The following is a 26,513-nucleotide window of genomic DNA, read 5'->3' as shown; positions in this document are numbered from 1 at the left end:
ATGCTGTGCATAGCCACCACATGGCATCTGCACCATTTCCCCCTGCACCAAGGAGGAGCAGCTCACAAGCTTGGCCTGGGCCAGGGAAGGGAGCAGACAAACATCTGGACCGACCCCAAACGAGCTGGTTCTGCAGGTTGGGTGTCTTCTGCTGCTTGTCTCACATCCTGCTGCTCAGCGGTAGATTTGTTCCTGCTCAGTGCTAACAGGAAACTCACACAGCATTTCTGTTTCAGCTGTGCCAACGCTTTGATCCCTTGCTGCTTGGATGGGGCGTTTGAAGAATGATGCCTGTGCTGATGTCCAGCCAGGCTTTGGGGATGAGTCTCCACACCAGGGTCCGTCTGACAGGACTGAGGGTTGGGGATCCAGCCAGGTCGAGTCCAGCGTGCTTTGCTCTTGCTCTTAGTGCTTGTTTTTGCTCAGGAGGGCAGGAGGTGAACCTCGTGAACCAATGCCTGCAGACGGGCTTTGCAGAGAAAGAGGTCCTGCAGGCCTTGTGTGACAGCCACGGAGCTGCAGCGAGGCTGCATCAGTGTAAAACACCAGAGATCCACGGAGGTGTGAAGGGGAGCTGTGGGCTGCAGTAACGCAGGAAGGGATGTGCATGCTCGGGGTTTGGTTGTTGTGTGTGTGTTAAGTGACTGTGATACCACTGCTGGGTCAGTGGGAGTGTACGGAACAAGTGTGACAGCCTTTTTGATGGAGCCCTGTGAAAGGAGTCCTATGGATTTGAGATCCAACTGTCAGCCCGTGGGCATCATCCAGGAGTTGGGGTAGGGGATGAGGCAAGGGAAGTTGGTGTAAGAAGGTGATAAAGCAGTCTGGCAGCAGTTCTGTGTTTCTCCCATCTCCTGCTTTATTTCCTTACAGGTGATTGGTGCTGCAACATGCCCTTGAATGTAACAAAACCCACTCTAGTGTGGATTTGACATGGGCCCAGCACTGCAAGGTACGCTGCTGGGAGGAAGCGTCCATCTGGCTGAGGGCAGGAAGGCCCTCCAGAGGGATGCACTGAGGCCAGTTGTGCGAGGCTCAACAGGAGCAAGCGCCAGGTCCTGCGCTTTGGTCATGACGACCCCGTGCCAGCTTCTCCAGGATTTGGCTGGGGTAGATGATTCCAGAACGTTGGGCTGGGCTGTTGGAATCTTCTGCCCTTGTGACTGGTCTTGCCTCCCCAGCCTGTCCGTCGTGGTGGAGCAGCCTGGTGGCCCTCAGTGATGTCATAAGGGCTAGAATGAGGGGAGGAGCAGTGCGTGCTGCGTCCCTTCATTGGAGCGCTGGAGCTCTGACTGAGCAGCTCGCTTGTTGCACTTGTGCACCGACTGCGTCCCTTTGTCTTCACACCGTCCTGTGCAGCACCTTGTAGGTAAGCTGAGACAGTGTGGGAGAGACGGGGGGACAGTGAGTGCTGAGAACTGCTGGCTGGCGGAGCTCATAGGATCACATTATCTCCATCAGCAGAGGGGTGGCCATGAGGGACAGGGAGGTGATTGTCCCCCCCTGCTCTGCTCTTGTGAGGCCCCAGCTGCACTACAGTGTCCAGAAAGACAGGGAGCTGTTGGAGAGGGTCCAGAGGCGAGCCACAGAGATGATCAGGGGACAGGAGCACCTCCCCTGCCAAGACAGGCTGAGGGAGCTGGGCTTGTTCAGCCTGGAGAAATTAAGGCTGTGGGGTGACCTCATGGCAGCCTTCAGTACCTAAAGGGAGCCTAAAAAGAGGAGGGGAATCAACTCTTTGAAAGGGTAGATAACTGCAGGACAAGGGGAAATGGTTTTAAGTTGAAAACTTAAGTTTTTAAGTTGAGGGAGGGCAGATTTTGGTTTTTCCCTCGTAATAATTGCTAAACCGTGGAAGCAAACTGACCTGCTCTTTCACTCTCCTCTCTCCACCCTCTGCCTGCTTCCCTGCTGCAGCTTTTGCTCGTGGAAGATCAGAGCAAAGTGACAAGGAACGGCTGCGGATTCGTGAGATTTGTCTCCCTCGTTCTGATCTCTTGCCAGGTACCTGCCATGGTTTGTCCCCCCACATGCTTTAGCAGCCCGTGACGCCCCGTGTTTAGTAACACAGCCTCATCCAGCTTTGATGGGACGCTGGTCACGTGTGGGTTTTCTCCACGTGCTCTGCAGCTCAGCCCTCAGAAGGATGCTGTCTGTGGTGCTGTGACCAGCTGGTTTTATGGAAAGCAATCCCTTAGGCAAAGAGTCCCAGCCCCAGCTTGTGCAGAGCTGCACAGCATCACCAGGGACACCAGCAGGCGTGCTTGGGCTGTGTGAGTGTGCCCGACAGCTGTAGGGAGCACAGCAGAGATGTGAACAGAGAAAATAAAAGTGTGTTTCTTTTCAGTTCCAGCTTGTCACACCTACGCTGATGGCTGTGGCGTGCAGCGAGATCAGCTGTGGGCCTGACCTGGCATGGACAGAGGTAGAGTATGAAGCTCTGATTGGTCTTTGTTCCCTGACTGCAGCCAGCAGAGTGAGCCGCAGATGTGCTCTCCTGCTTTCCAAGAGAGCTCCTCTGTGGCAAGACAGTAGTGCAAGAGTGGCAAGTTTATAAAAGTACCAGAGCCATCTCGGCTGTTGTGTTTGTCCTCTACTGACTTTTCCCTTGAAATGGCTGCAGAAACAACAATCATTCTCTGCTCTGTTGGTTGGACTGCTCAAGAGAGCTGCTTGGTGCTTGCAATGGCACTGTTTGCACCTTGTAACTGCAGCCGTAGCTTTGGTTTCCCTCTTCACGGTCTCCTAGCATCTGAAACAGTCAGCCTTCCTGCACAAAGAGCGCAGGAAAGGAGGGGGCAAAATGGACAAGGCCACCTGTCTGCGTCAGTGCCATTGCTGATTAGTCTGGGTGGGGAGAGATGCATCTTTGCATTGCCTGGCGTGTGCCTGCTGCACACCAGGGAGAGAAACAGCCGTTATTAGATTTGCAGTTCCTTCTGAAGTGCCCATGATAAGGGCCGAGTGCATTTCCTGCAGCTTTCTCTGCAGATGTGCTCCTCACCTTGAAATCCTCCTTGTTGGTTCCCAGCTCCTCACCGTGGCCTGTGCTCTCTGTTTCAGGCTGAGAACAAGGGGAAGCCCCTGCTGGACCATGAGGTGGCACCTGTGAATGTTCCAGCTATTGCTGCTGCCGATGTCGTTAAGAGATACGTTGCCCAGGCAGCGGATGAACTCTCCTTTGAGGTAAGCAGTTCAAGGCGTTCCTTGTTCAATTTTACAATGGCAAATGCCTTCAGAGCTGCACTGGTGCAAGTGCTCTCATGCTCAGCGATGTTTGGCAGTGCAGAAGAATGCAGACATTTGAGCTGTGCTTTCCTCCCAGCTGTGCTGAAGCTGGGACTGACGTTGCAATCTCTTGCAGGTGGGAGACATCATCTGTGTCATCAACATGCCACCAAAGGAGCTGACCCCCTGGTGGAGAGGCAAGCTCGGCTTCCAGGTAGGCACAAGCTTCAGACTGGAGAGTGCAACTTCAGTAGAGGCAGGAATCTCAGCTTAGAGCTGCTCTGCCTGCATAGGATGCCTAATGGACATAAACAGTTTCCCTGTGTCGGTGCCAGAGGACCTTGCCTTTATCTGCAAATGTTGAAAAATTATTACGTTTGTGCTTTGAACTATGGCCATTTTCTGCTGGATAGTCTTATGGAATGTCAGGCAAGCACATTCCGAGGGAAATGTTACGTGGCTTTTGGTTTAACAGTTCAGATCTGAGAAGTGCTGCATGCAATAGTTGGCCTCTCTTCTTGTTACAGGTTGGATTTTTCCCAGGGGAGTGTGTGGAACTCATTAATAAGAACATTCCTGAGGCACTCATCAACTCAGTGCCAAAGCCAGGTACGGATGTTACATTTGATGGTGTGGGAAAGCAAAATGAAGTCTTTTTTGGGGTGCGTTCAATGTTTAGTACCTCCTTAATCCATCCCACATTGTCCTCTGAGTTGATGATTCTTCATGCACACCATGGGGCAGAGATTTGGCCCAATCCTCCTGTGTTTATGACTGGACTTGGGGAAAGTATAGAATCTTCATAGAATGGCTTGGGATGGAAGGGAACTCAGGGATCATCATGCTCCAACCCTCCCGCCTCAGGATGGTCTCCCAGCCCCCACATTTAATGTCAGATTAGACCAGGCTGCCCAGGACCCCATCCAACCTGGCCTTGGGCTCCTCCAGAGATGGGGAAAATCCCTTTTTGTATGTACTGGTTGGTAATGTTCTTCCCGTTCTGACGTGCTCTGTAGAATGTGCTGTGCTCGGCCTCGTCCAACGGAGCCAGACCTGAAATGACCTGGTTTCTTCCTTTTGTTGTGCAGTGCCCAAGAAACGCAGCAAGATCCTCACCTTCCTTCGTTCCTTGGTGAAGGCCCGCCCAAAGAAACCGACCGAGCGGGAGGTGGAGAAGGAAAGGGTGTTTGGCGGTGACCTGGGAGAGCATCTTCTCCACTCCGGTCGTGATGGTAAGGAGCTGCCCATTCCTGAGATCTTCCTCTGCTGGGCATCTAAAGAAGATGAAAGGGAGCTCATATCTAGCAGGGGGCAGGCTGATAGCCGTGGAGACACGTGTAATGGGAGTTGATGGCTGAAGGATAAAGTGAGGCGGATGCTCCTAAGAGACAAGCACATCTGTATTTGCTTCAGCCAAGCCTGGCTGGGCTTAGTGGATGGGATGTGAAGCACAGCCTGCAGCAGGACTTGAATCAGGAGCTCCACTGACGGCTGGCACGTGTTCTTCAGTCCCCCAGGTCCTCCAGAGCTGCGCTGAGTTCCTTGAGCAGCACGGCGTGGTGCAGGGGATATACCGCCTGTCCGGCGTCGCGTCCAACATCCAGAGGCTGCGGTAAGAGTGCTGCGACTGACACAGCCTGAGTGCATCTGGTGTGGCTTTGGGCTTGCCTTCCTCTCGCTCAACCGGGTTTGCGTCCCTCTCTCCAGGCAGGAATTTGAGTCGGAGCAGATTCCTGAGCTCACCGTCCGTGACATTCACAGCGTGAGCTCCCTCTGCAAGATGTACTTCAGGGAGCTCCCGAACCCTCTGCTCACCCACCAGCTGTACGGCAAGTTCTCGGTAAGCACAAGGCCACGTCTTTCATTTCCCTCTTCCTGGGCCTCTTGGCAGATGGCTGCAGCAGTGCCCCAGCTCGGAGGCCCTTTTGCTGTCAGCCCCACGAGGTTTACTCGCAGTGGTGTACTAGCCTGATTGGTGTCTCGCTCCCTTTCTGCACTACTCCAGGATGCTGTTGGTGCCGCTACAGAGGAGGAGCGGCTGCTCAGAATGCAGGACGTCATCCAGCAGCTGCCCGCTCCTCACTACAGGTCAGTGCTGCCCTCAGCCTGCTGAGCTCAGCCCTGCTGCATTGCAGAGGGCAACGATGCGGTTCCAGGCTCTGTCTCACGCCGGCAACACGATGCCTGTGTATGCTGAAGGGTTGAAGGCTCCATGGGCTTACTTTATGGGGTCAGTTCCTGGGCACGGGGGCACGCTTGGTGCAGCTGATGGCTGCGGCTGTGCTGTGCTGGGGCTTGGTGCTGCAGCGTGGCACTCAGTCAGGTTGGATCTACTTCATCTTCCGTGACAGTAGCAATCACAAGAAGTAGCATGAATGGAGGTTTGCTTTCTGAATTGCAGCACGGCATGCTCGTTGGTGCTGAACGTTTGCCTCTCTTGTTTTCCAGGACACTGGAGTTCCTGATGAGACACTTGGCGTGTCTGGCTGGGAGCTCCACCATCACAAACATGCATGCCAAGAACCTAGCCATTGTGTGGGCTCCAAACCTCTTAAGGTAAACTTCTGGTTCTGATTCAACACAACACTGACATCTGTTCTCCAGTAAAAAAAAAAAACAGTCCTCCCTTTTTCGCCATCAAATGTGCTCTTCTCCTGTAAAATCTGTGGCTGACAGAAGAGCTGGAGCCTGGGCTGTTCTCCAATCCCACGGGCACAATGTCTATGTGACAATTTCTGCAGTCTTGTTGAGATGGGACTGACGTGTCCTTGATCATCCAGGGGAATTTCTGCAGTGGCATCACTGATTGCCCACTGCGGAAGTCTCCAGAGCCTCAGCTGACAGCTTTTGGCTGCAACAATTCAGACTCGGGGAAACGGTCTTGGAGAAATGACTTCTAAAATCTGCCTTTTCTACAGATCACAGCAGAACGAGTCTGCCTGCGCCAGCGGAAGAGCTGCCTGCATGGAGCTGCAGACGCAGTCGGATGTGGTGGAATTTCTCATCAACCACACAGACGTCCTCTTCTGCTCCAAATCCGGAGCAGACATTGCAGATGCAGCAGGTGAGTGTCTTCCTCCATTAACTTTATCTTGACCTGACACCTTGACCAAATGCAGGCCTTCTCCGGGACCTTTGAGATTCTCTTTTACCATCAAGGGGACAGCAGACCTCTGGGCTTCCATTAGAATCTGGCATCCTGTTGCTGGATGCTGAGAATGTCCAAGCCCAAACTTCACAAGGAGGAAACCATCATTATTATGGTTTGCATGCAGGAAAAGCTTGATGCAAGCGTGGCAGCGAAGCTTTCTCAGTTCCCTGCCCCCATTTCCTTGGGTTTTTCCTTGCCTGTTTTGATACAGTAAGCTGCTCTTAGTTATAACCGTGTCCTTTGCCATAAACAGACTTCTGCCCACATGGTTATTTTGGGCTTCTGTTCTTCCAGTGGCTCAGATAAGCAAGCCTGAGAAAACTACAGCACCTCCCCCAGAACTGTGGTGGCTGTGCTGCTGCTTTCTGATCCTCACTCTTACCTGTGGTTTTCCCTGACAGGGCACAATTCTCTCCCAGGGCCCAAGTCTGTGGGGGTCTCTTCTGCTGCCACAAAGCTGCTCAGCCTGGAGGAGGCACAGGCACAGAGGCGAGGCCACAGCAGCTCTCCCCCTGTGACAGAGAGCAGCAGGGACATTGTAGTGGAAGAAAGCCCTGCAGCTGGGCAGGGCAAATTCCACACCGTCGTTGACTTTCCATCTGACAGGTAAAGAGGACTTTCTTTTCCAGCAGCTAGCATCATTGTCTGGGTGGGTGTTAGTGTTTTTTTTTTTCCAGTATTTCTAGTGCCAGAAGTTGCTGAAAGTAAGTTAGGCTAAGGTGTGGTTTTCTAGATTTCAGGGCCACGTGCCTGAAACCAAATCCAGTTCTCCTCTAAGCAGAGCAGTTGGTCAGACTTGCTGGCACAGGAAATTAAACATGGCAGTGAGATGAGGCCGATGAGGTGCTAATGTAATAGTCAGAGATGCTTCTGAACTTCCTTTATGGCTGCACGGTTCCTCAGAAAGCAGTTACGCCTGCCAGCTCCATCAAAGCCATCCCTCAGATGCTGTGCTGTACAGCTGTGGAGCCTTTGCTCACATGCTCTGCATCTTGCTTGACAGAGTTGAGGGGAATTTAGCCAGCAAGACTTCAGGGCTGAGCTGTAGAACGGAGCCATCCTCAACTGCTGGAAACAGCGAGTTTCTAAGTTGTGTTTCTGCAGAAACCAGGCAGTCCCAGGAACAAGAAACTGCTGCCAAGAGCTCAGTGCTGCTCTTCCCTCACCCTGCACCACGCACGACTCACAGCATTGGCTGTTTTCTCTCTCCAGACAAAATCCACCCAGCAAGAAGGAGGAATCGCCAGCTAGCAGTTGGTGTTGCTGCTTCAGCCTCAGAAAGCCATTTTCTGGGAGCAAACGCCAACTGCAGCGCAATGCCAGGCAGCCCTCAGAAACAGCAGTGGTAGTCCTGGCAGGTAAGGGTGCAAATGCAGTTTCCAAATCCCTGCTTTTCAGGAACATAGAATTCAAGTATGCTCTGCACTTGTATCTCTTTCTAGCGTCCAATCCCATGCCTAAATCTTCATCCCTGATCAAGAACCACTGGCGTAATTCAGCTTGTGAAAGTTTGACACTAACCCCTGTGTATCCTTTCTAGGTGAATCGAGCCCTTGCCAAGCCATAAGATCCAGGGCAAGTAGCGAGGATGCTCTCTGTGCTTCCATCAGTGGAGAGCTCTTAGGAAGCACAAATTGCTGCAGTTCCAATAGCAGCCTTCCATCTAACAACATTAATGGAGAGAAGGAGCTCATCGAAGTCCATGCTCTCATTACACCTGGCTCTGCTGAAGTTGCTGACCTGAGCCTCCCAGACACCACAGTCACAAGTGTGGATTTTAACCAAGAGTCTCTGCAGTGCAGCCCATCTGAAGCACAGTGTGAGTGCCCTGACAGCAGCACCTCCATGCAGGAGCAGGTCAGCATCAGTGAGGAGGAGCAGAGCCTCTTGCAAGGGGACTTTCAATCAGGCCTCCAGTCCCAGGCACCGGATAGCAGCACTGAGAGCTCTGAGCCACTCTCTCCATGACAAGACAGGATGAGTCCCATCTTCACCGTGGACCTCTCACACCCTCCTGTCCTTTATATAATAATAAAAGCACACTCGTGCTCAACCAACGCCTTGACTGCCTCCAGAGTCTTCATTCACACGGACTGGGATGAATGCAGCACACAGCAAGGCACCCCAGCTTGCAATGCTGTGGCTGTGGGGTGCGTGCAGCACAGCTCCGGGTTTGTTCCTGTTTTGTCTGGCTTTGGGATGTCTGCAGGGGGAGCTCTGCTACCATTTGGCATGGTAGCAAATAATCTCTCGCATCCTGGATGCTGCTCATGATACTCCCAAGCTTCCTGGCTGTGGCTTTGTGATGCTTTTCAGGGCTTTCTGATGCATTTTCATGCCTTGGATGTTGCTTAACACCTCCCTCCTCCCATCATGTCCTTTCCTGGCTCCCATCTACGAGCTGGCCGTGCAGATCATCTCCAGACCTGTCATCAGCACACTGCGGCAGGAGAAGCTCCCCCTGGCCAACGTCAGGCAGTACTGCTTGGTCTGCAGCTCAGTGGCCATTTCCCTTTTAGGCGGCTCCTGCAGAAGAATCAAGCAGCAGAACCTTTTGCTCACCCTGCAGCACACAAATGCTACGAAAGCAGAAACAACCTGGGAATCTCTGGGTCTGCCAGACTTCACAGACACTCACCGACTGTGTCTGATGGTTCCCTCCCATCCTTGATTTCCTTCTCCCCTTCTCCTCGTCTGATCCCACTGCTGAGCCATGATCAAGCTGCCCAGTGTGGCAGAGCATCATGCAGAGCCGTGCTGGCACCTCCTCCCCTTCCTCTCCTGCAGCTCAGCGTGCAACCTGAGCAAGTTTTTTTCTGAGAAAGTGACCAGCTCTTTTCCATCCCTTTGCCCCTACAAACAGTTGTCCAGAGGATCTCGTCCAAGAATTCCTGGAACAGCCTGCAGCTGGCTCTCCTGAAGTTCAGGCTCCTGCCTTTGCTTCCTGCCAGGCCCGCATTCCTTGAGATCACCAACTCAAGGAGGGCATGGTCACTGCAGCCCTGACCGCCTCCTGTCGTAACCCCTGGTGTGCACCATGTCCAGCAATGCTTCCCTTCTGCTTGCTGTGCCCAATGCCTGCACCACAGAGTGATTCTCACTGCACTCCAGGAGTCTGTCAGATTGCTTGCAGCCAGCCATGCTGATTTCCCAGACTGACTGGAATCCCCCATCAGGATGAGAGTCAGTGAGTGCGATGCTTCTGCTGGCTGCAGTAAGCAGCTCCCACCAACAGGCTCTCTTTCCAGGCGGCTGTAGCAGACCCTCACCTCCAGAAGCCCTGCACTGCTGCACTTCCTAATTTTACCCACAAGTTCACAACCTGCTCATGGCTCTTCTTAGTTCTTTGCAGTCAACTTCTCATCATAGGGGGCAAATCCCTTGCCTTCCAGAATTCCGTAGTATCAATTGTGTCTCCTTTATGTCAGGATTTTTTGTCTTTCTTTTTTTTTCCCATTTTCTAGGTAGGAAAATGAATTTCTGAGCCAGGAGAAGCAGAAGTGAAACAGTCTTCCTGGCACTGCTCAGGTTGCAGGAGTTGCCAAGTGCTCCTCAGGTAATGTGTGCTGAAGAGCTGACCTTGGTGGCAGGGGCTGTGGCTGCATTTTGTGCCTGTCATGCGGGAATCCAAGAAAGCCTATTCAGAGCAGGAGCTGCAGAGCGAGATAAACATCACGAGAAGGTAAGGCTGAGAAGCAAGGACACCTCCAGAAAGAAGAGAAAAACTGAGTCAAGTGAGCTGCGTGACGGCCGTGTGATGCTGACCATGATTGGAGGAAGAGCGCATGGCTGGGAATGACTGATGGCTCTGGTTGGATGGGTGCCTGTGTGCACAGAGGTAAGGAGTGTTTGTGGGATGTTTTGCTGGCATCTAACGGCTGTAAGGGGAAGTCAAGAGAGAAAACTTGTGAATGCATAGAAGGGATGTTAAAATCTGGAACAGACTGTTTGGATCAGTCACAGCTGAGTCCAGATTGCCACACTGTCAGAACCTGGGGCCTAGGATTTTCCTTTAAGAGTGCCAACTGCTCATTTTAAATGATAAAAAGTAACATTGATAGAAGCTTCCCTCCTTGCATTAGAATAAGGCATTGATATTTGATGTTTCTGTCTTTCCATTCCTTCAGCAGCCTGGGTGTTGATGCAGCTGTATGCATCTGCTGCCCTCTCCTTCTGTTTTGTGTAAAAGAACAGTAAAATATGCAATCAGTGTGAGATCTTTCTGAAGTATTTTACTTTATTTGCCCCTAGGCTGCAATGGCTGGGAAATGGCAGTGTCACCCAGGAGCCCACACGGCGACCTGATGTCTCATTGTTGGGGTCTATTGGAAACCACCACGATGACAAAAGAATGCCTGGGATTCCTCCGGCCCAAATGCCAAACCTTGCACTTGGCTGTGCTGAACCTCATGAGGTTCACCCAGGCCCACCTCTCAAGTCTGCTGAGCTCAAACAGATGTCATTTTTCTCGTGTCCTTCCATTCCGAGTCCATCTGTTCCCCAAAGCAAAAGAATTTGGAGGGAACCACCGACAGTTATGTGAGCGATTTCAGCGTCTATTTCTGATCATGGCAACAACTTCAGAGGTCACACTTAATTTACGGTGCCCGTTGTAATTCTGACCAAGGCTGCAGTTGCAGCTGACTTCCCAAGGCTGCAAGACGTGGTGGTGACACAGCCTTGTGCTTCTGCATTTGTGCTCATCCCACGTTTCCTTTCTCTGTCTCGCAGGTCAGCTCCTGCTGGAAGCAGATGGTATCCCAGTGTGAATGAAGGTCAGTGCAGGAGCAGCTGCTGATGGGAGGAAGGAAGTCCATGCTGAAGAGCTCTGAAGCATCTGCAGGTATGGTTCTGGAGGAGGCAGCAGTGATGTCGGAGGGCTCCCAGCAGGAAGCTGTCTCATCCAAATGCTTGCTGAGTGGTTGGAAGGGAGCTTTCTGCATGACAGCAGCACCAGTCGCTTGCTTCAAATGCTGCAAAGACAAGGATTAGCACGAGTTCCAGTATCTACAGTATCATCACGAATCACGACAGGATTACAATGTGTCCTCATACAAACGCAGCCATTTCTCTCTGAGTCCAGAGGCTGTCCGGAAAGCATCTTTGAGGTCTCTCACACCAAACCACTGCTGTCCGTGTGGGATCTGACTCATTAGGGTATAGGGGTTAGGAACCACAGGCTGTCTTTTGAGAACGGGTTCAGTCATTTCCTTACATCTTGCACCAGCCGATACGTGCCGTCTGCCTTCCGTGCCGACAGGATTGGGGTGTTATAAGGCCACAGACAAGGTTCCAGAAGACCATCCTTAAGCACTGTCTGTGTTACAGCTTTTAGACCCACTCTCCCTTCTAAGGGTATGGGATATTGTTGCTGTTTCACAGCTCCACTCCCTCCTTGGGCAGTTATTTGTAAGGGAAAATTGTGAGTCCACCCCGATTTCCTTCCCCTGCCCACACCTTTGGATTCATTTCTTCTCATCACAGCTGTTAACACATTCATTGACCCCTGATATCTGTTTCACAGACTTGCAGCTGTAATCCTCATTTAACTGTTAAATCTCTCCCCCATAAATCGGTCCCTGCTTCAGGCACAGAGAACAATTGCCCTGCAACTATTTTATCTTTCCATTTCAGTTCTGTGGTCTCCAAGAGTGGAGCTGTCACTTCTGATCCCTCAGCCCCAGTTATGCACAACAGCCACATCCAGATACACGTCTGGTACCTCTGAACTAGCTAATGCTGTAGGATGGAATGTTGTTTCTGCACTGGCTATCAAATGTGGGATTGCTCTGAAGCAGTACAGCACCATGTGTTTTGTAATTTGCCCTTAGAAACAGTTTGAAAAAGTAGAAAGACTTTATTAGTATTAGTAAAAAGAAGTTATTTCATAACATATTTTAGAAATACAGTTGTTCAATCATGTGATCAATTCTCACCTACAGAACTGTAATAGTTACAAATTGCATGGGTATAGCATTAAGGACCAGAAAGCATGTTGTAAGGCCATTCTGTTTGGATAGGAGAAGCTCAGCAAAAGAAAAACAGACTCCAAAGAAGCCAGGGCCTCCACACAAGGCCGAACTGACTCACTCTGTGGGCAGGTTGGGATGCAACAGGCAGGCATCAAGAGACTCCCCTCTGTCCTCCTTCCAAACTTCTCTCTCTTCAGGGATGAGCAGGTGTCCAGAAATAGTGGCCAAGTGTTGATAAGCAGCTGTCAGGCATTCAATAATTAGCAGTATACCTGCTGAGCTAGCAACAATTGGTGTTTAGCCAGTCACACACACACACATAGAATGGCACTGGTTGGAAGGGACCTCAAGGATCTGGAATCTCCAACTCCCTGCCACAGGCAGGGCCACCAACCTCTGTACCACTGCACATATGCACACTGCTGGATAAAAACAGCAGTGTGGGAAAAATCTGTATGCTGTGGATGAAAAGGGTGAATCAGAATGGCTTAACAGCTGTCCCACAAGGAAAAGCAATCCCTTACCTGCTGTGCCATGCTCATGGCAGCAGAAATGCAGATGCCAGCAGCTGATGCCCACAAGGACAGCCAGCCTGGACTTATTTTCATTACATACCTTTGTCCTGATGTCCTTCTAGAAGCTGGAACATTTCTCCATCTCAGCAGAAGAGGGCAGGAGGGGTCCAAGGTGAGGGCACACTCTCCTCTTTTTCTGGAACACAAAGACAAAGAGAAGATGAAAACCAGATGTGTTTCCCTGCCCATGGCAAACACCAGCCTTTCCATCCTTACAGTCCTTCCTGACATCAGCACTAATTGAAACAACATCCCACTCACCTTTGCCATGTCTGGCAGAGGTTGCAGCTCTTTCTATTGCATCCCTCTTGCTTTCAAGTCAAGAGCTCCTGTGTCACACAAGGAAATGCAATCTTTTACCTGCTGTGCCATGCTCATGGCAGCAGCAATGCAGATGCCAGCAGCTGATGCCCACAAGGACAGCCAGCCTGGACTTATTTTCATTACATATCTTTGTCCTGATGTCCTTCTAGAAGCTGGAACTTTTCTTCATCTCAGCAGAAGAGGGCAGGAGGGGTCCAAGGTTAGGGCACACTCTCCTCTTTTTCTGGCACACAAAGACAAAGAGAAGATGAAATCCAGATGCCATGCCCACAAGGATAGCCAGACTGGACTTATTTTCATTACATATCTTTGTCCTGATGTCCTTCTACAAGCTGGAACTTTTCTCCATCTCAGCAGAAGAGGGCAGGAGGTGTCCAAGGTGAGGGCACAGTCTCCACTTTTTCTGGCACACAAAAGGAAAGAGAAGATGAAATCCAGATGTGTTTCCCTGCCCATGGCAAACACCAGCCTTTCCATCCTTACAGTCCTTCCTTTCATCAGCACTAATTGAAACAACATCCTACTCACCTTTGCCATGTCTGGCAGAGGTTGCAGCTCTTTCTATTGCATCCCTCTAGCTTTCAAGACAACAGAACCAGTGTCAGTAAAGGAAAAAGCAATCTTTTACCTGCTATGCCATGCTCATTGCAGCAGCACCAATGCAGATGCCAGCAGCTGATGCCCACAAGGACAGCCAGCCTGGACTTATTTTCATTACATACCTTTGTCCTGATGTCCTTCTAGAAGCTGGAACATTTCTCCATCTCAGCAGAAGAGGGCTGGAGAGTTCCACGGTGAGGGCACACTCTCCCCTGTTTATCTGGCACTCAAAGAGAAAGAAAATGAAAACCAGATGTGTTACCCTGCCAAATGGCAAACACCAGCCTTTCCATCCTTACAGTCCTTTCTGACATCAGCACTAATTGAAACAACATCCCACTCACCCTTGCCATGTCTGGCAGAGGTTGCAGCTCTTTCTATTGCATCCCTCTAGCTGTCAAGTCAAGAGCTCCTGTGTCATTCAGGGAAAAGCAATCTTTTACCTGCTTTGCCATGCTCATGGCAGCAGCAATGCAGATGTCAGCAGCTGATGCCCACAAGGACAGCCAGCCTGGACTTATTTTCATTACATATCTTTGTCCTGATGTCCTTCTAGAAGCTGGAACATTTCTCCATCTCAGCAGAAGAGGGCTGGAGAGTTCCACGGTGAGGGCACACTCTCCCCTGTTTATCTGGCACTCAAAGAGAAAGAGAAAATGAAAACCAGATGTGTTTCCCTGCCCGATGGCAAACACCAGCCTTTCCATCCTTACAGTCCTTTCTGACATCAGCACTAATTGAAACAACATCCCACTCACCTTTGCCATGTCTGGCAGAGGTTGCAGCTCATTCTGTTACTTCCCTCTAGCTTTCAAGTCAAGAGCTCCTTTGTCAGTCAAGGAAAAGCAATCTTTTACCTGCCGTGCCATGCTCATGGAAGCAGCAATGCAGATGCCAGCAGCTGATGCCCACAAGGACAGCCAGCCTGGACTTATTTTCATTCAATATCTTTGTCCTGATGTCCTTCTAGAAGCTGGAACATTTCTCCATCTCAGCAGAAGAGGGCAGGAGGGGTCCAAGGTTAGGGCACACTCTCCTCTTTTTCTGGCACACAAAGAGAAAGAGAAGATGAAAAGCATATGTGTTTCCCTGCCCATGGCAAACACCAGCCTTTCCATCCTTACAGTCCTTCCTGACATCAGCACTAATTGAAACAACATCCCACTCACCTTTGCCATGTCTGGCAGAGGTTGCAGCTCTTGCTATTGCATCCCTCTAGCTTTCAAGTCAACAGAACCAGTGTCAGTCAAGGAAAAGCAATCTTTCACCTGCTTTGCCATGCTCATGGAAGCAGCAATGCAGATGCCAGCAGCTGATGCCCACAAGGACAGCCAGCCTGGACTTATTTTCATTACATATCTTTGTCCTGATGTCCTTCTAGAAGCTGGAACATTTCTCCATCTCAGCAGAAGAGGGCAGGAGGGGTCCAAGGTTAGAGCACACTCTCCTCTATTTTTCTGGCACTCAAAGACAAAGAGAAGATGAAAACCAGATGTGTTTCCCTGCCCGATGGCAAACACCAGCCTTTCCATCCTTACAGTCTTCCTGCCATCAGCACTAATTGAAACAACATCCCACTCACCCTTTGCCTAATCTGGCAGGGAGGTGATGCTGTTTCTATTATACCCCTCTGGCTTTGAATTCACCAGTGCTTATGTCACACACGGATATGCAAGATTCCACCTGTTCTGCCATTCCCATAGCAACAGCTATGCAGATGTCAGTAGCTGATGCCCACAAGGACAGCCAGCCTGGACTTATTTTCATTACATATCTTTGTCCTGAAGTCCTTCTAGAAGGTTGAACACTTCTCCATCTCTGCTGCAATGGTCAAAAAGGGTCCAAGTTTAGGGCACACTCTCCTCATGGCCTCTTGCACTCAAAGACAAAGGGAACATGAAAACCAGAAGTGTTTCTTTGCCCATGGCAGACACTAGCCTTTCCATCCTGACAGTCCTTCCTACAATCAGACGGAATTGAAACAACATCCCCCACGTCTCTTTTTTGAACTTATTCAAGCATGAATTGTAATAATGAGAATTTTTCTGTAAATCTTATTTCTGCATGGAAACGATCAGATAACCGGAGCTTTTTTCTCTAAATCAACCCAGGAAATTTGCATTGTTTATCTTTGTACGCAAAATGTTTTTGCCATTCATCTCAAATATCAATACATCTGGCCAAAGAATATAGAAAAAGTATTTACAGACATTTTTGGACATAGATTACTTCTTGTCAAGTGGGAAAGAATCCCTAAGCTGCAATCATGAAATTCTTTTATCACTTTCTCTGATTTAGCCAGTGTTACTAAAAGGGAAATAAGACACAGGCGTTTGATAGCAGCTGCCAATTTAAGAATGATAATAACTTTTATTATTCTTGGCTAAGATCAAAGTCCCGCATTTCAGGATTATCTCCAGCTCATCAAGTATAATTAACAGTTTTGGATAGCCACATTATTGTATAGCAATATTGTCTTCCTGCAAGGAATTTCATTGTTTTGATACGTGCCACAGGTTGTTAATAGATTGCCTGATTACCATTTATTTTTTTTATTGGCTTATGATGACCACAGAAAATTATACAGCAGCACCATAAAAACTTTAAATCCTATCCCATGTATCTGCATTCATACAAAAATCATATTGGAAAGCATTGGTGAAACTAAGATTACAAAATAAAGCAGAGGACAATGTCAGTGAAAGCCTGCAGGTTTCTCAGCTCTGCCCATTTCAAACCCCTGAAGACATCCACGGGTTTCCTGCTGTGGGACACAGGCACTCACCTGCAGCTCAGCACTGCCTGCTCATGCCTGCGCACACCTTCAGGCTGGAACCAAGGAAATCCTCAGCAAAGACATCAGTACACTTTTGTTATGACGACTTTCATAAAGAAGCATCAAACATTTCTTCACGAGAAATACTGCGAGTCACTTTGACACTAGCCCTTATTTTAAATGTTTAGATTTGTGCTTCATTCAGGCGTGCTGTCACTCACAAAAAGATTTGTATTCTTTTGCTTTTCATTCTGAGGAACACAGTGATTTCTGCCTTGTTTACTGGCTGTAGGCACAGCAATACTCCTGCACCTTCAGGGAAACAGCAAATCCATCTCCTTCACACCCTACTTCTATCAAGCTCATTCACCTTACAAGGTATTTATTGCAAGCAGCTCTTCCAAAAATGGAGATTAACAGAACCTGCAACCCAGGACACCTCAGTAAGCCAGTACTTTTCATCTCCTGAAGGTGTAGGTAGACACAGAGCTGGAACATCTTTTCCAGAGCTGTGTGATGCTATCTCATCTGTGTTCCCTAACTGTTGACTCAGTTTCACTTCTTCTCTAACCTGGTTGCATCCCAGGATTTCTGGTGCCAAAAATAAACTGACAGCTTTCATCACTAGTTAAAAGGAAACTGCAATAGGAAAAGCAATTTTTCTGATTTCTCTGTTGATCAAAGATGCTTCATGCAAGCCTGATGCGGTAGAAACAATATCAGCTTTAGAATGACAGTCATTAGAGCAGAATCCTTTCACTGATGAAATCCCACAGTCCTGATTCATACAACACTGACACTGGAGGACACAGTAGTTTAGATGAGAGCGCATTAAAAATGACTAAGTTAAGGTCTCAGAAATAGCAAAGAGTGACAAGTATGAAAAAAAGAAGTTGCAGAAACTGCTTCAGTTTGGCACTCTGGCATAAAGTATGACAACACACAACCTGGCTGTGCAGTTCCAGAAGCAGAAGAAAGCCGTCAACCAAGACTTGTTCTCATCTGCTCTGAAAGTCCACTGGGACAAGGCCACTTTTCTCTGACGTGCTTCCAGAAGTATCACTTCTGAGCACTGTGCCAGGGAGTTACAAGATACTGTTTGTGTGTACAGAGGAGAAAAAGACGTCTGTCTGGAAACAGACTTGGTGAAGGAGAAGCAGCATTTTGCAGAGTACTTCAGAAAGAACTGAGCACTGCCCCAAGAGCTTCAGAGCGGCAGGCTGTCACAGTGTGCCAACCAGCTCAGCTGTGAGTTGGCACTGAAGCTGCACCACAGGGAGAACAAAGCCCCCTGTGCACCCTTGGAGAGCCAAGGGTTGGAGATTCATGAACCTTGAGCTCCTTTCCAACCCGGGCCATGCTGTGATTCTGGGATTCTCACCTTTGCCTCATCTGGCAGAGGGAGGCAGCTCTTTCTCTTGTCTCCCTATGGCTGTCAGGTCACCAGGGCCAGTGTCACACAGGGAACTGCAAACACTGTGTGTGCTGTGCCCTGCCCATGGCAGCACAGAGGCAGCTGCCAGCAGCTGATGCCCACAAGGACAGCCAGCCTGGACTTCCTTTGATTCCTTCCCTTTGGATCAGCGTCCTTCAGGAAGGCGGAACATCTCTCCAGCTGAGCAGCAGAGGACAGCAGGGCTTCGTTGTCTGGGCATGTTCTCTTCTGGCCCTCTGGCCCTCACAGACACAGGAGGAGGACACAGAGGCTGCTGTAACACAGCCAGCCCTGCCTCTCAGGTCAGCTCTCAGGCCATCCTCTCTCCCCTCAGCAGCAGCTCACTGTTCTGCACTCCTCTGGCCTGGGCTGGCAGAGGTGTGCAGCAGTTCTGCTGATCTCCCAGTGCTGGCCATGTCTGCAGTGCCTGTGTGAAAGACACAGGAAGCTGCCAGCATTGCACTGCTCTGCTGTGCCCCTGCCATCACCGAGTTTGCTGTCAGCAGCTGCTGCTACACGTCCATTCAGGCACAGGCCTTTCCTTCCTGGCCCTCTTTCCCCCCCTCTCTCCTCTGCTCTCTCTCGTGCTCCCCTTTGGCCTGGGCTGGCTGAGCAGTGCAGGCCTTGTTGTTGCTCCCTGGGCCAACTACGTCACGGTTCCCCGTGACTCTGCCAGCTGCTCTGACACAGCGACTGCGTCCTCAGTGTGGATTCCAGAATGCGACAGACGTCCAGAGAAGACTTCCAGGGCTGATTGGAACATGCTGCCATCAAGAACTGCCATGGCTCAGGCCCCCTGGGAATCTGCTCACAGCGAAAGCTGCTGTCACTCTGTGTGGGCACAGCCTTGTCTGTGTAGGCCTGCTCACACTGCAGCCCCTGTCTGCACCAGAACCGTGCCGATCCACCTTCTCTTGGCCTCCTTGCCTGCATGGAAAAGGGCAGCTTGGGCTGAAGGCCCTCAACTTTCAGATGGCCGAGTGAAGTCTCTGAGCCCTGGTGACCCACGCAGCTCTTCAGCCTGCTGACCTGCTCTGCTGGGGCTGTCTTAACAGGCAGAGGGCACGTTATCCTCATGTCCCCACATCCATCCCTCTTAGCATACTGTAGGCCAGTTCCTAAAAGGACACCTGCACATTCTCTCTGAATGTTAATCAACATGTAGTTAGTTTTCAGTGGTGATTAGCTATGTGTTTAGTCAGAGGTGCAATGGTTCTAATGGTGAGAGAAAGACATTCCCAGTTGTCACCAGGTGGAACACACTTCAGACTGGAATCCTCAAGCAGACTGCAGTCAAGCTTTCTTAATTACTCGTTGTTGTTATCAATTCAGACGCATCTCTGAATTCCTGCTTGAATGAACATTCTGTAATAATCTGCTGAGACAGTGCAAGGCCTGACAATGAGACTATAGTTTATGAAAGCAGCACTTTTTACTTCCTTTACAAGTTCTTATCTGAATGCTAAATACAACATCACTTCACTTATCACTGGGTTGAACGTTTTAAATATTTGGTAAACATAATGGTTCTAATTCTGACATTTAATATGAAAATATTAAAATTCCTTGTAAGTACTTTTTTGTTAGAATGCCAGATGCTAAAGGGATGAAGTGGCACAAGAAAGCAAAATGTCTCTGCTGATGGCAGGAAGGACTGTAAGGATGGAAAGGCTGGTGTTTGCCATGGGCAGGGAAACACATCTGGTTTTCTTGTTCCCTTTGTCTTTGAGTGCCAGAAAAATAGAGGAGAGCGTGCCCTCACCTTGGACCCCTCCTGCCCTCTGCTGCTGAGATGGAGAAATGTCCCAGCTCCTACAAGGACATCAGGACAAAGATAAGTATTGGAAATAAGTCCAGGCTGGCTGTACTTGTGGGCATCTGTTGCTGGAAAATTTAATGTCAGTAAACTGCCTAGATAATGACAGAATGAGGGTGACAATAGAATGGTACGTAATCACAGTGCAATGAAAAAAGTATGCAGGGTGCAGGAAGGGAGGTGTGGACATTCTGAGTTGCAACTCTTTATTTGCTCCAGAAAGCTCTATCAGAATGGAAGACTGAAGGAAATACTTTGAGGGGTTTTTTAATGTGACTGGATAAAAGATCCACGTGGCAAATTGAATAACTGGGTGGTAAAGGGACATAGATACCTCACTGTTTCATGGAACCTTTCAATTAAGCACCTGAGCACTGCGTACAGGACTTGGGAATATAAGTATTACAGGATGATGGAATATCTGTATTTGGAAGGGACCTCGAGGATCATGTATTCCACCTCCTGGTTCCACACCGGACCTCCTATGGGTCAAGCCCTGTGTCTGAGAGCATTGTGCAAATGCTCTTTGGCCTTTGTCAGCTCAGTGCCAAACCACTGCCCTGGGGAGCCAGTGCCAAATTCCATGTATCTAGTTCATCCTACAGAATGATGCCAAGAACAGTTATAGAGATAGACTTACAAACAAAATTCTTGTCTTGAATTAATGGTACACTCACCATTTAAAAAAAAAAAAAAAAAAAAAAATCAAAGCCACATTCTTACGCTGGCATTTTACAGTATTGTCAGATTTTTGTAATTCTGTTTTGTCATATAGGATTCTCTCATCGTGAAATAATGACCAAGTTCTCTTTTCAGATCTAAACATGCAAATGCTGAAGGCAGCAGTGCTGTTCAAGAGTACATTACCAGCTCAAACACTGCTTTGGCTATAAAACTGAAGGCAGTCAGGAATTTTATCAAGGAGTTAGCATGTAAGTGTAGATTTAAAAGCAACCTGTATTGTTACTTAGAGTTTGATATAGTGTAATCCAATGCACAGTACTTGTAACGTGTGTTTTACAAAATGCTTTGCAATGTAGGTATCTATTAAGATAAATGCTGCAAGTTCTAATATGTCCATGACCTTTTCAAACTGTTCCTTACTCCTACACATCACTACGAGTAGTTCTTCTGTCAGGAAGGATCACATGAGTAATTAACCTGTGACCTTAAGTTTGGAATTAAATGCATACAGTGGAAGTAAGAGCTGTGGGTTATTTTGCTCTTTCAGTGTTGAACAGCCGAGGTGTTTTGTTTTGGAGGGTGGATAGTGATGGGACAAGTGGGGAATGGCTTTAAACTGAGACGGGGGGTGTTGATTTTTAGGTTGGATGTGAGGAGGAAGTTTTTCAGCCAGAGGGTGGTGAGGCACTGGAACAGGTTGCCCAGGGAGGCTGTGGATGCCCCATCCCTGCAGGCATCCAAGGCCAGGCTGGATGTGGCTCTGGGCAGCCTGGGCTGCTGGTGGGCAGGTTAGAAAGCCCACAGGACCTTATTGCAGCCCTGGGTGCAGGGGGATCACTGCTCCTAGCATGCACACAGAAGAGCTGGAGCACACAGGTGATGTACATTCCACTTGTGAACATTCCTGCAATTCCAGAGAGCGTGCGCCTGTTCCACTCACTGCTGCACAGATTAAAAACTGATTGCAGATGAGCTGTTTTGGTATGGGGTTCTTGCCAACGGTCTGCAGTGGCTGTGTGATTCCTCGGGGAGTTGCTCTCCAGCCCAAAGGTCATGTCCTAAGTCGACCAGATCCCGTTTGTGTCCAGAAATGGCTGACAACAGATCAGCTGCTGGTCAAGTTTCTAACATCACACTGGCCTTGCTCCAGTGTCTGTGTCATCAGCCCCAGCACATACGGTGCACCTCTTCAAGGCTTGGGAACACTGAGACTCTGCACTTGGGCTCCAGACATCCTGCTGCACCAAGAGGTTATTCTAGCTTTGGTATCTTGCAACTTTGTATATAACTACATCACTGTAACCATAAATATCTAGGAGCATGGAGATGGAGAAATTCATCTTCCTGTAATTCTCTGTACTGCAGCCCCGTGGTTGTCAACACCTAATGCAATATTGAAATTTCAGTTGAGAAATTGAAAGCTGTCCCTAACAAAAAAACATCTGGATTTGTTATTGAAATTACACTGAGGATCAAGAAATCCAAATGCTTCTAGCATAACCACGATTACAGGCAGTGTTTAGACAAGCTCTTACAGGAAAACCATGAACACAAGGCTTAGGAGAGACTAAGTGATGCACTCTGCAGGAATACTCATGGAAGTCTTCACAGTGCAGGAGTCTGATCTGATTACAGATGCTGTGCTTTAAGTACCCCTTATCATATCTTTTTTTTTCACTGTTGTGCAGGGGTTGGACTCAGTGATCTCTGGAGGCTGGAGATGCTGTTTGCTAATGGCAGATGGAGAGAGGAAAAGCAAGTCCAAGGCATGCTGTGCATAGCCACCACATGGCATCTGCACCATTTCCCCCTGCACCAAGGAGGAGCAGCTCACAAGCTTGGCCTGGGCCAGGGAAGGGAGCAGACAAACATCTGGACCGACCCCAAACGAGCTGGTTCTGCAGGTTGGGTGTCTTCTGCTGCTTGTCTCACATCCTGCTGCTCAGCGGTAGATTTGTTCCTGCTCAGTGCTAACAGGAAACTCACACAGCATTTCTGTTTCAGCTGTGCCAACGCTTTGATCCCTTGCTGCTTGGATGGGGCGTTTGAAGAATGATGCCTGTGCTGATGTCCAGCCAGGCTTTGGGGATGAGTCTCCACACCAGGGTCCGTCTGACAGGACTGAGGGTTGGGGATCCAGCCAGGTCGAGTCCAGCGTGCTTTGCTCTTGTTCTTAGTGCTTGTTTTTGCTCAGGAGGGCAGGAGGTGAACCTCGTGAACCAATGCCTGCAGACGGGGTTTGCAGAGAAAGAGGTCCTGCAGGCCTTGTGTGACAGCCACGGAGCTGCAGCGAGGCTGCATCCGTGTAAAACACCAGAGATCCACGGAGGTGTGAAGGGGAGCTGTGGGCTGCAGTCACGCAGGAAGGGATGTGCATGCTCGGGGTTTGGTTGTTGTGTGTGTGTTAAGTGACTGTGATACCACTGCTGGGTCAGTGTGAGTGTACGGAACAAGTGTGACAGCCTTTTTGATGGAGCCCTGTGAAAGGAGTCCTATGGACTTGAGATCCAACTATCAGCCCGTGGGCATCATCCAGGAGTTGGGGTAGGGGATGAGGCAAGGGAAGTTGGGCTAAGAAAGGGATAAAGCAGTCTGGCAGTAGTTCTGTGTTTCTCCCATCTCCTCTTTATTTCCTTCCAGGTGAAATAGATGGGTGCTGCAACATGCCCTTGAATGTAACAAAACCCACTCTAGTGTGGATTTGACATGGGCCCAGCACTGCAAGGTACGCTGCTGGGAGGAAGCGTCCATCTGGCTGAGGGCAGGAAGGCCCTCCAGAGGGATGCACTGAGGCCAGTTGTGCGAGGCTCAACAAGAGCAAGCGCCAGGTCCTGCGCTTTGGTCATGACGACCCCGTGCCAGCTTCTCCAGGATTTGGCTGGGGTAGAATTCCAAGCAGCCCCTGATTCCAGAACGTTGGGCTGGGCTGTTGGAATCTTCTGCCCTTGTGACTGGTCTTGCCTCCCCACCCTGTCCGTGGTGGAGCAGCCTGGTGGCCCTCAGTGATGTCATAAGGGCTAGAATGAGGGGAGGAGCAGTGCGTGCTGCGTCCCTTCATTGGAGCGCTGGAGCTCTGACTGAGCAGCTCGCTTGTTGCACTTGTGCACCGACTGCGTCCCTTTGTCTTCACACCGTCCTGTGCAGCACCTTGTAGGTAAGCTGAGACAGTGTGGGAGAGACGGGGGGACAGTGAGTGCTGAGAACTGCTGGCTGGCAGAGCTCATAGGATCACATTCTCTCCATCAGCAGAGGGGTGGCCATGAGGGACAGGGAGGTGATCGTCCCCCCCTGCTCTGCTCTTGTGAGGCCCCAGCTGCACTACAGTGTCCAGAAAGACAGGGAGCTGTTGGAGAGGGTCCAGAGGCGAGCCACAGAGATGATCAGGGGACAGGAGCACCTCCCCTACAAAGACAGGCTGAGGGAGCTGGGCTTGTTCAGCCTGGAGAAATTAAGGCTGTGGGGTGACCTCATGGCAGCCTTCAGTACCTAAAGGGAGCCTAAAAAGAGGAGGGGAATCAACTCTTTGAAAGGGTAGATAACTGCAGGACAAGAGGAAATGGTTTTAAGTTGAAAACTTAAGTTTTTAAGTTGAGGGAGGGCAGATTTTGGATTTTCCCTCGTATTCTTTGCTAAACCGTGGAAGCAAACTGACCTGCTCTTTCTCTCTCCTCTCTCCACCCTCTGCCTGCTTCCCTGGTGCAGCTTTTGCTCGTGGAAGATCAGAGCAAAGTGACAAGGAACGGCTGCGGATTCGAGAGATTTCTCTCCCTCGTTCTGATCTCTTGCCAGGTACCTGCCATGCTTTGTCCCCCCACATGCTTTAGCAGCCCGTGACGCCCCGTGTTTAGTAGCACAGCCTCATCCAGCTTTGATGGGACGCTGGTCACGTGTGGGTTTTCTCCACGTGCTCTGAAGCTCAGCCCTCAGAAGGATGCTGTCTGTGGTGCTGTGACCAGCTGGTTTTATGGAAAGCAATCCCTTAGGCAAAGAGTCCCAGCCCCAGCTTGTGCAGAGCTGCACAGCATCACCAGGGACACCAGCAGGCGTGCTTGGGCTGTGTGAGTGTGCCCGACAGCTGTAGGGAGCACAGCAGAGATGTGAACAGAGAAAATAAAAGTGTGTTTCTTTTCAGTTCCAGCTTGTCACACCTACGCTGATGGCTGTGGCGTGCAGCGAGATCAGCTGTGGGCCTGACCTGGCATGGACAGAGGTAGAGTATGAAGCTCTGATTGGTCTTTGTTCCCTGACTGCAGCCAGCAGAGTGAGCCGCAGATGTGCTCTCCTGCTTTCCAAGAGAGCTCCTCTGTGGCAAGACAGTAGTGCAAGCGTGGCAAGTTTATAAAAGTACCAGAGCCATCTCGGCTGTTGTGTTTGTCCTCTACTGACTTTTCCCTTGAAATGGCTGCAGAAACAACAATCATTCTCTGCTCTGTTTGGCCTCGCTGTTGGTTGGACTGCTCAAGAGAGCTGCTTGGTGCTTGCAATGGCACTGTTTGCACCTTGTAACTGCAGCCGTAGCTTTGGTTTCCCTCTTCACGGTCTCCTAGCATCTGAAACAGTCAGCCTTCCTGCACAAAGAGCGCAGGAAAGGAGGGGGCAAAATGGACAAGGCCACCTGTCTGCGTCAGTGCCATTGCTGCTTAGTCTGGGTGGGGAGAGATGCAGCATTGCCTGGCGTGTGCCTGCTGCACACCAGGGAGAGAAACAGCCGTTATTAGACTTGCAGTTCCTTCTGAAGTGCCCACGATAAGGACCGAGTGCATTTCCTGCAGCTTTCTCTGCAGACGTGCTCCTCACCTTGAAATCCTCCTTGTTGGTTCCCAGCTCCTCACCGTGGCCTGTGCTCTCTGTTTCAGACTGAGAACAAGGGGAAGCCCCTGCTGGACCATGAGGTGGCACTTGTGAATGTTCCAGCTATTGCTGCTGCCCATGCTATTAAGAGATACGTTGCCCAGGCAGCGGATGAACTCTCCTTTGAGGTAAGCAGTTCAAGGCATTCCTTGTTGCTCAATTCTACAGTGGCAAATGCCTTCAGAGCTGCACTGGTGCAAGTGCTCTCATGCTCGGCCATGTTTGGCAGTGCAGAAGAATGCAGTCATTTGAGCTGTGCTTTCCTCCCAGCCGTGCTGAAGCTGGGATTGACGTTGCAATCTCTTGCAGGTGGGAGACATCGTGTGTGTCATCGACATGCCACCAAAGGAGCTGACCCCCTGGTGGAGAGGCAAGCTCGGCTTCCAGGTAGGCACAAGCTTCAGACTGGAGAGTGCAACTCCAGTAGAGGCAGGAATCTCAGCTTAGAGCTGCTCTGCCTGCATAGGATGCCTAATGGACATAAACAGTTTCCCTGTGTCTGTGTCAGAGGACCTTGTCTTTGGCTGCAAATGTTGAAAAATTGTTACCTTTATGCTGTGAACTATGGCCATTTTCTGCTGGATAGTCTTATGGAACGTCAGGCAAGCACGTTCCGAGGGAAATGTTATGTGGCTTTTGGTTTAACAGTTCAGATCTGAGAAGTGCTGCATGCAATAGTTGGCCTCTCTTTTCTTCTTGTTACAGGTTGGATTTTTCTCAGGGGAGTGTGTAGAACTCATTAATAAGAACATTCCTGAGGCACTCATCAACTCAGTGCCAAAGCCAGGTATGGATGTTGCAGTTGATGGTGTGGGGAAGCAAAATGAAGTCTTTTTTGGGGTGTGTTCCATGTTTAGTACCTCCTTTATCCATCCCACATTGTTCTCTGGGTTGATGATTCTTCATGCACACCATGGGGCAGAGATTTGGCCCAATCCTCCTGTGTTTATGATTGGACTTGGGGAAAGTATAGAATCTTCATAGAATGGCTTGGGATGGAAGGAACCTCAGGGATCATCATGCTCCAACCCTCCCGCCTCAGGATGGTCTCCCAGCCCCCACATTTATTGTCAGATTAGACCAGGCTGCCCAGGGCCCCAT

General features: G+C 49.8%; 3 protein-coding genes across 3 annotated transcripts; all 3 read left to right on the top strand.

The window, feature by feature from the left end:
* The first annotated feature begins 3,116 nt into the window (after positions 1-3,116).
* Positions 3,117-5,497, top strand: LOC149912489 (rho GTPase-activating protein 32-like). The gene is made up of 5 exons (XM_090131120.1): positions 3,117-3,186; positions 3,365-3,442; positions 3,756-3,837; positions 4,317-4,521; positions 5,494-5,497. Exons 2-5 carry the CDS (start codon positions 3,392-3,394, stop codon positions 5,495-5,497), a joined length of 342 nt encoding a protein of 113 aa, XP_089987246.1. The 5' UTR covers positions 3,117-3,186; positions 3,365-3,391.
* Positions 5,498-5,527: 30 nt separating this feature from the next.
* LOC149912488 (rho GTPase-activating protein 32-like) lies at positions 5,528-7,065 on the top strand. The gene is made up of 4 exons (XM_090131119.1): positions 5,528-5,784; positions 6,147-6,292; positions 6,781-6,917; positions 7,057-7,065. The coding sequence occupies exons 1-4, from the start codon at positions 5,600-5,602 to the stop codon at positions 7,063-7,065; spliced, it is 477 nt and encodes a 158-aa protein (XP_089987245.1). The 5' UTR covers positions 5,528-5,599.
* A 17,565-nt stretch (positions 7,066-24,630) lies between these two features.
* Positions 24,631-25,859, top strand: LOC149912487 (rho GTPase-activating protein 33-like). The gene is made up of 3 exons (XM_090131118.1): positions 24,631-24,771; positions 25,418-25,540; positions 25,722-25,859. Exons 1-3 carry the CDS (start codon positions 24,718-24,720, stop codon positions 25,857-25,859), a joined length of 315 nt encoding a protein of 104 aa, XP_089987244.1. The 5' UTR covers positions 24,631-24,717.
* The last annotated feature ends 654 nt before the right edge of the window (positions 25,860-26,513 follow it).

This window comes from Phasianus colchicus, chromosome Z (assembly GCF_987193195.1).
Source record: "Phasianus colchicus chromosome Z, bPhaCol1.hap1.1, whole genome shotgun sequence".
In the NCBI taxonomy this organism is placed as follows: domain Eukaryota; kingdom Metazoa; phylum Chordata; class Aves; order Galliformes; family Phasianidae; genus Phasianus; species Phasianus colchicus.
This window is presented reverse-complemented; position numbering and strand designations above follow the sequence as displayed.

What these genes read in the sequence shown, in the direction of transcription:
- LOC149912489 (XM_090131120.1), top strand. Translation starts at nt 3,392, where the DNA reads ATGCCACCAAAGGAGCTGACCCCCTGGTGGAGAGGCAAGCTCGGCTTC. An exon ending in GAGGCAAGCTCGGCTTCCAG is followed by an intron (nt 3,443 to 3,755) that starts GTAGGCACAAGC and finishes TTCTTGTTACAG; the next exon opens with GTTGGATTTTTCCCAGGGGA. An exon ending in CAACTCAGTGCCAAAGCCAG is followed by an intron (nt 3,838 to 4,316) that starts GTACGGATGTTA and finishes TTTGTTGTGCAG; the next exon opens with TGCCCAAGAAACGCAGCAAG.
- LOC149912488 (XM_090131119.1), top strand. Translation starts at nt 5,600, where the DNA reads ATGAATGGAGGTTTGCTTTCTGAATTGCAGCACGGCATGCTCGTTGGT. An exon ending in TGGGCTCCAAACCTCTTAAG is followed by an intron (nt 5,785 to 6,146) that starts GTAAACTTCTGG and finishes CCTTTTCTACAG; the next exon opens with ATCACAGCAGAACGAGTCTG. An exon ending in AGACATTGCAGATGCAGCAG is followed by an intron (nt 6,293 to 6,780) that starts GTGAGTGTCTTC and finishes TTTCCCTGACAG; the next exon opens with GGCACAATTCTCTCCCAGGG.
- LOC149912487 (XM_090131118.1), top strand. Translation starts at nt 24,718, where the DNA reads ATGGCTGTGGCGTGCAGCGAGATCAGCTGTGGGCCTGACCTGGCATGG. An exon ending in CTGACCTGGCATGGACAGAG is followed by an intron (nt 24,772 to 25,417) that starts GTAGAGTATGAA and finishes TCTCTGTTTCAG; the next exon opens with ACTGAGAACAAGGGGAAGCC. An exon ending in CGGATGAACTCTCCTTTGAG is followed by an intron (nt 25,541 to 25,721) that starts GTAAGCAGTTCA and finishes AATCTCTTGCAG; the next exon opens with GTGGGAGACATCGTGTGTGT.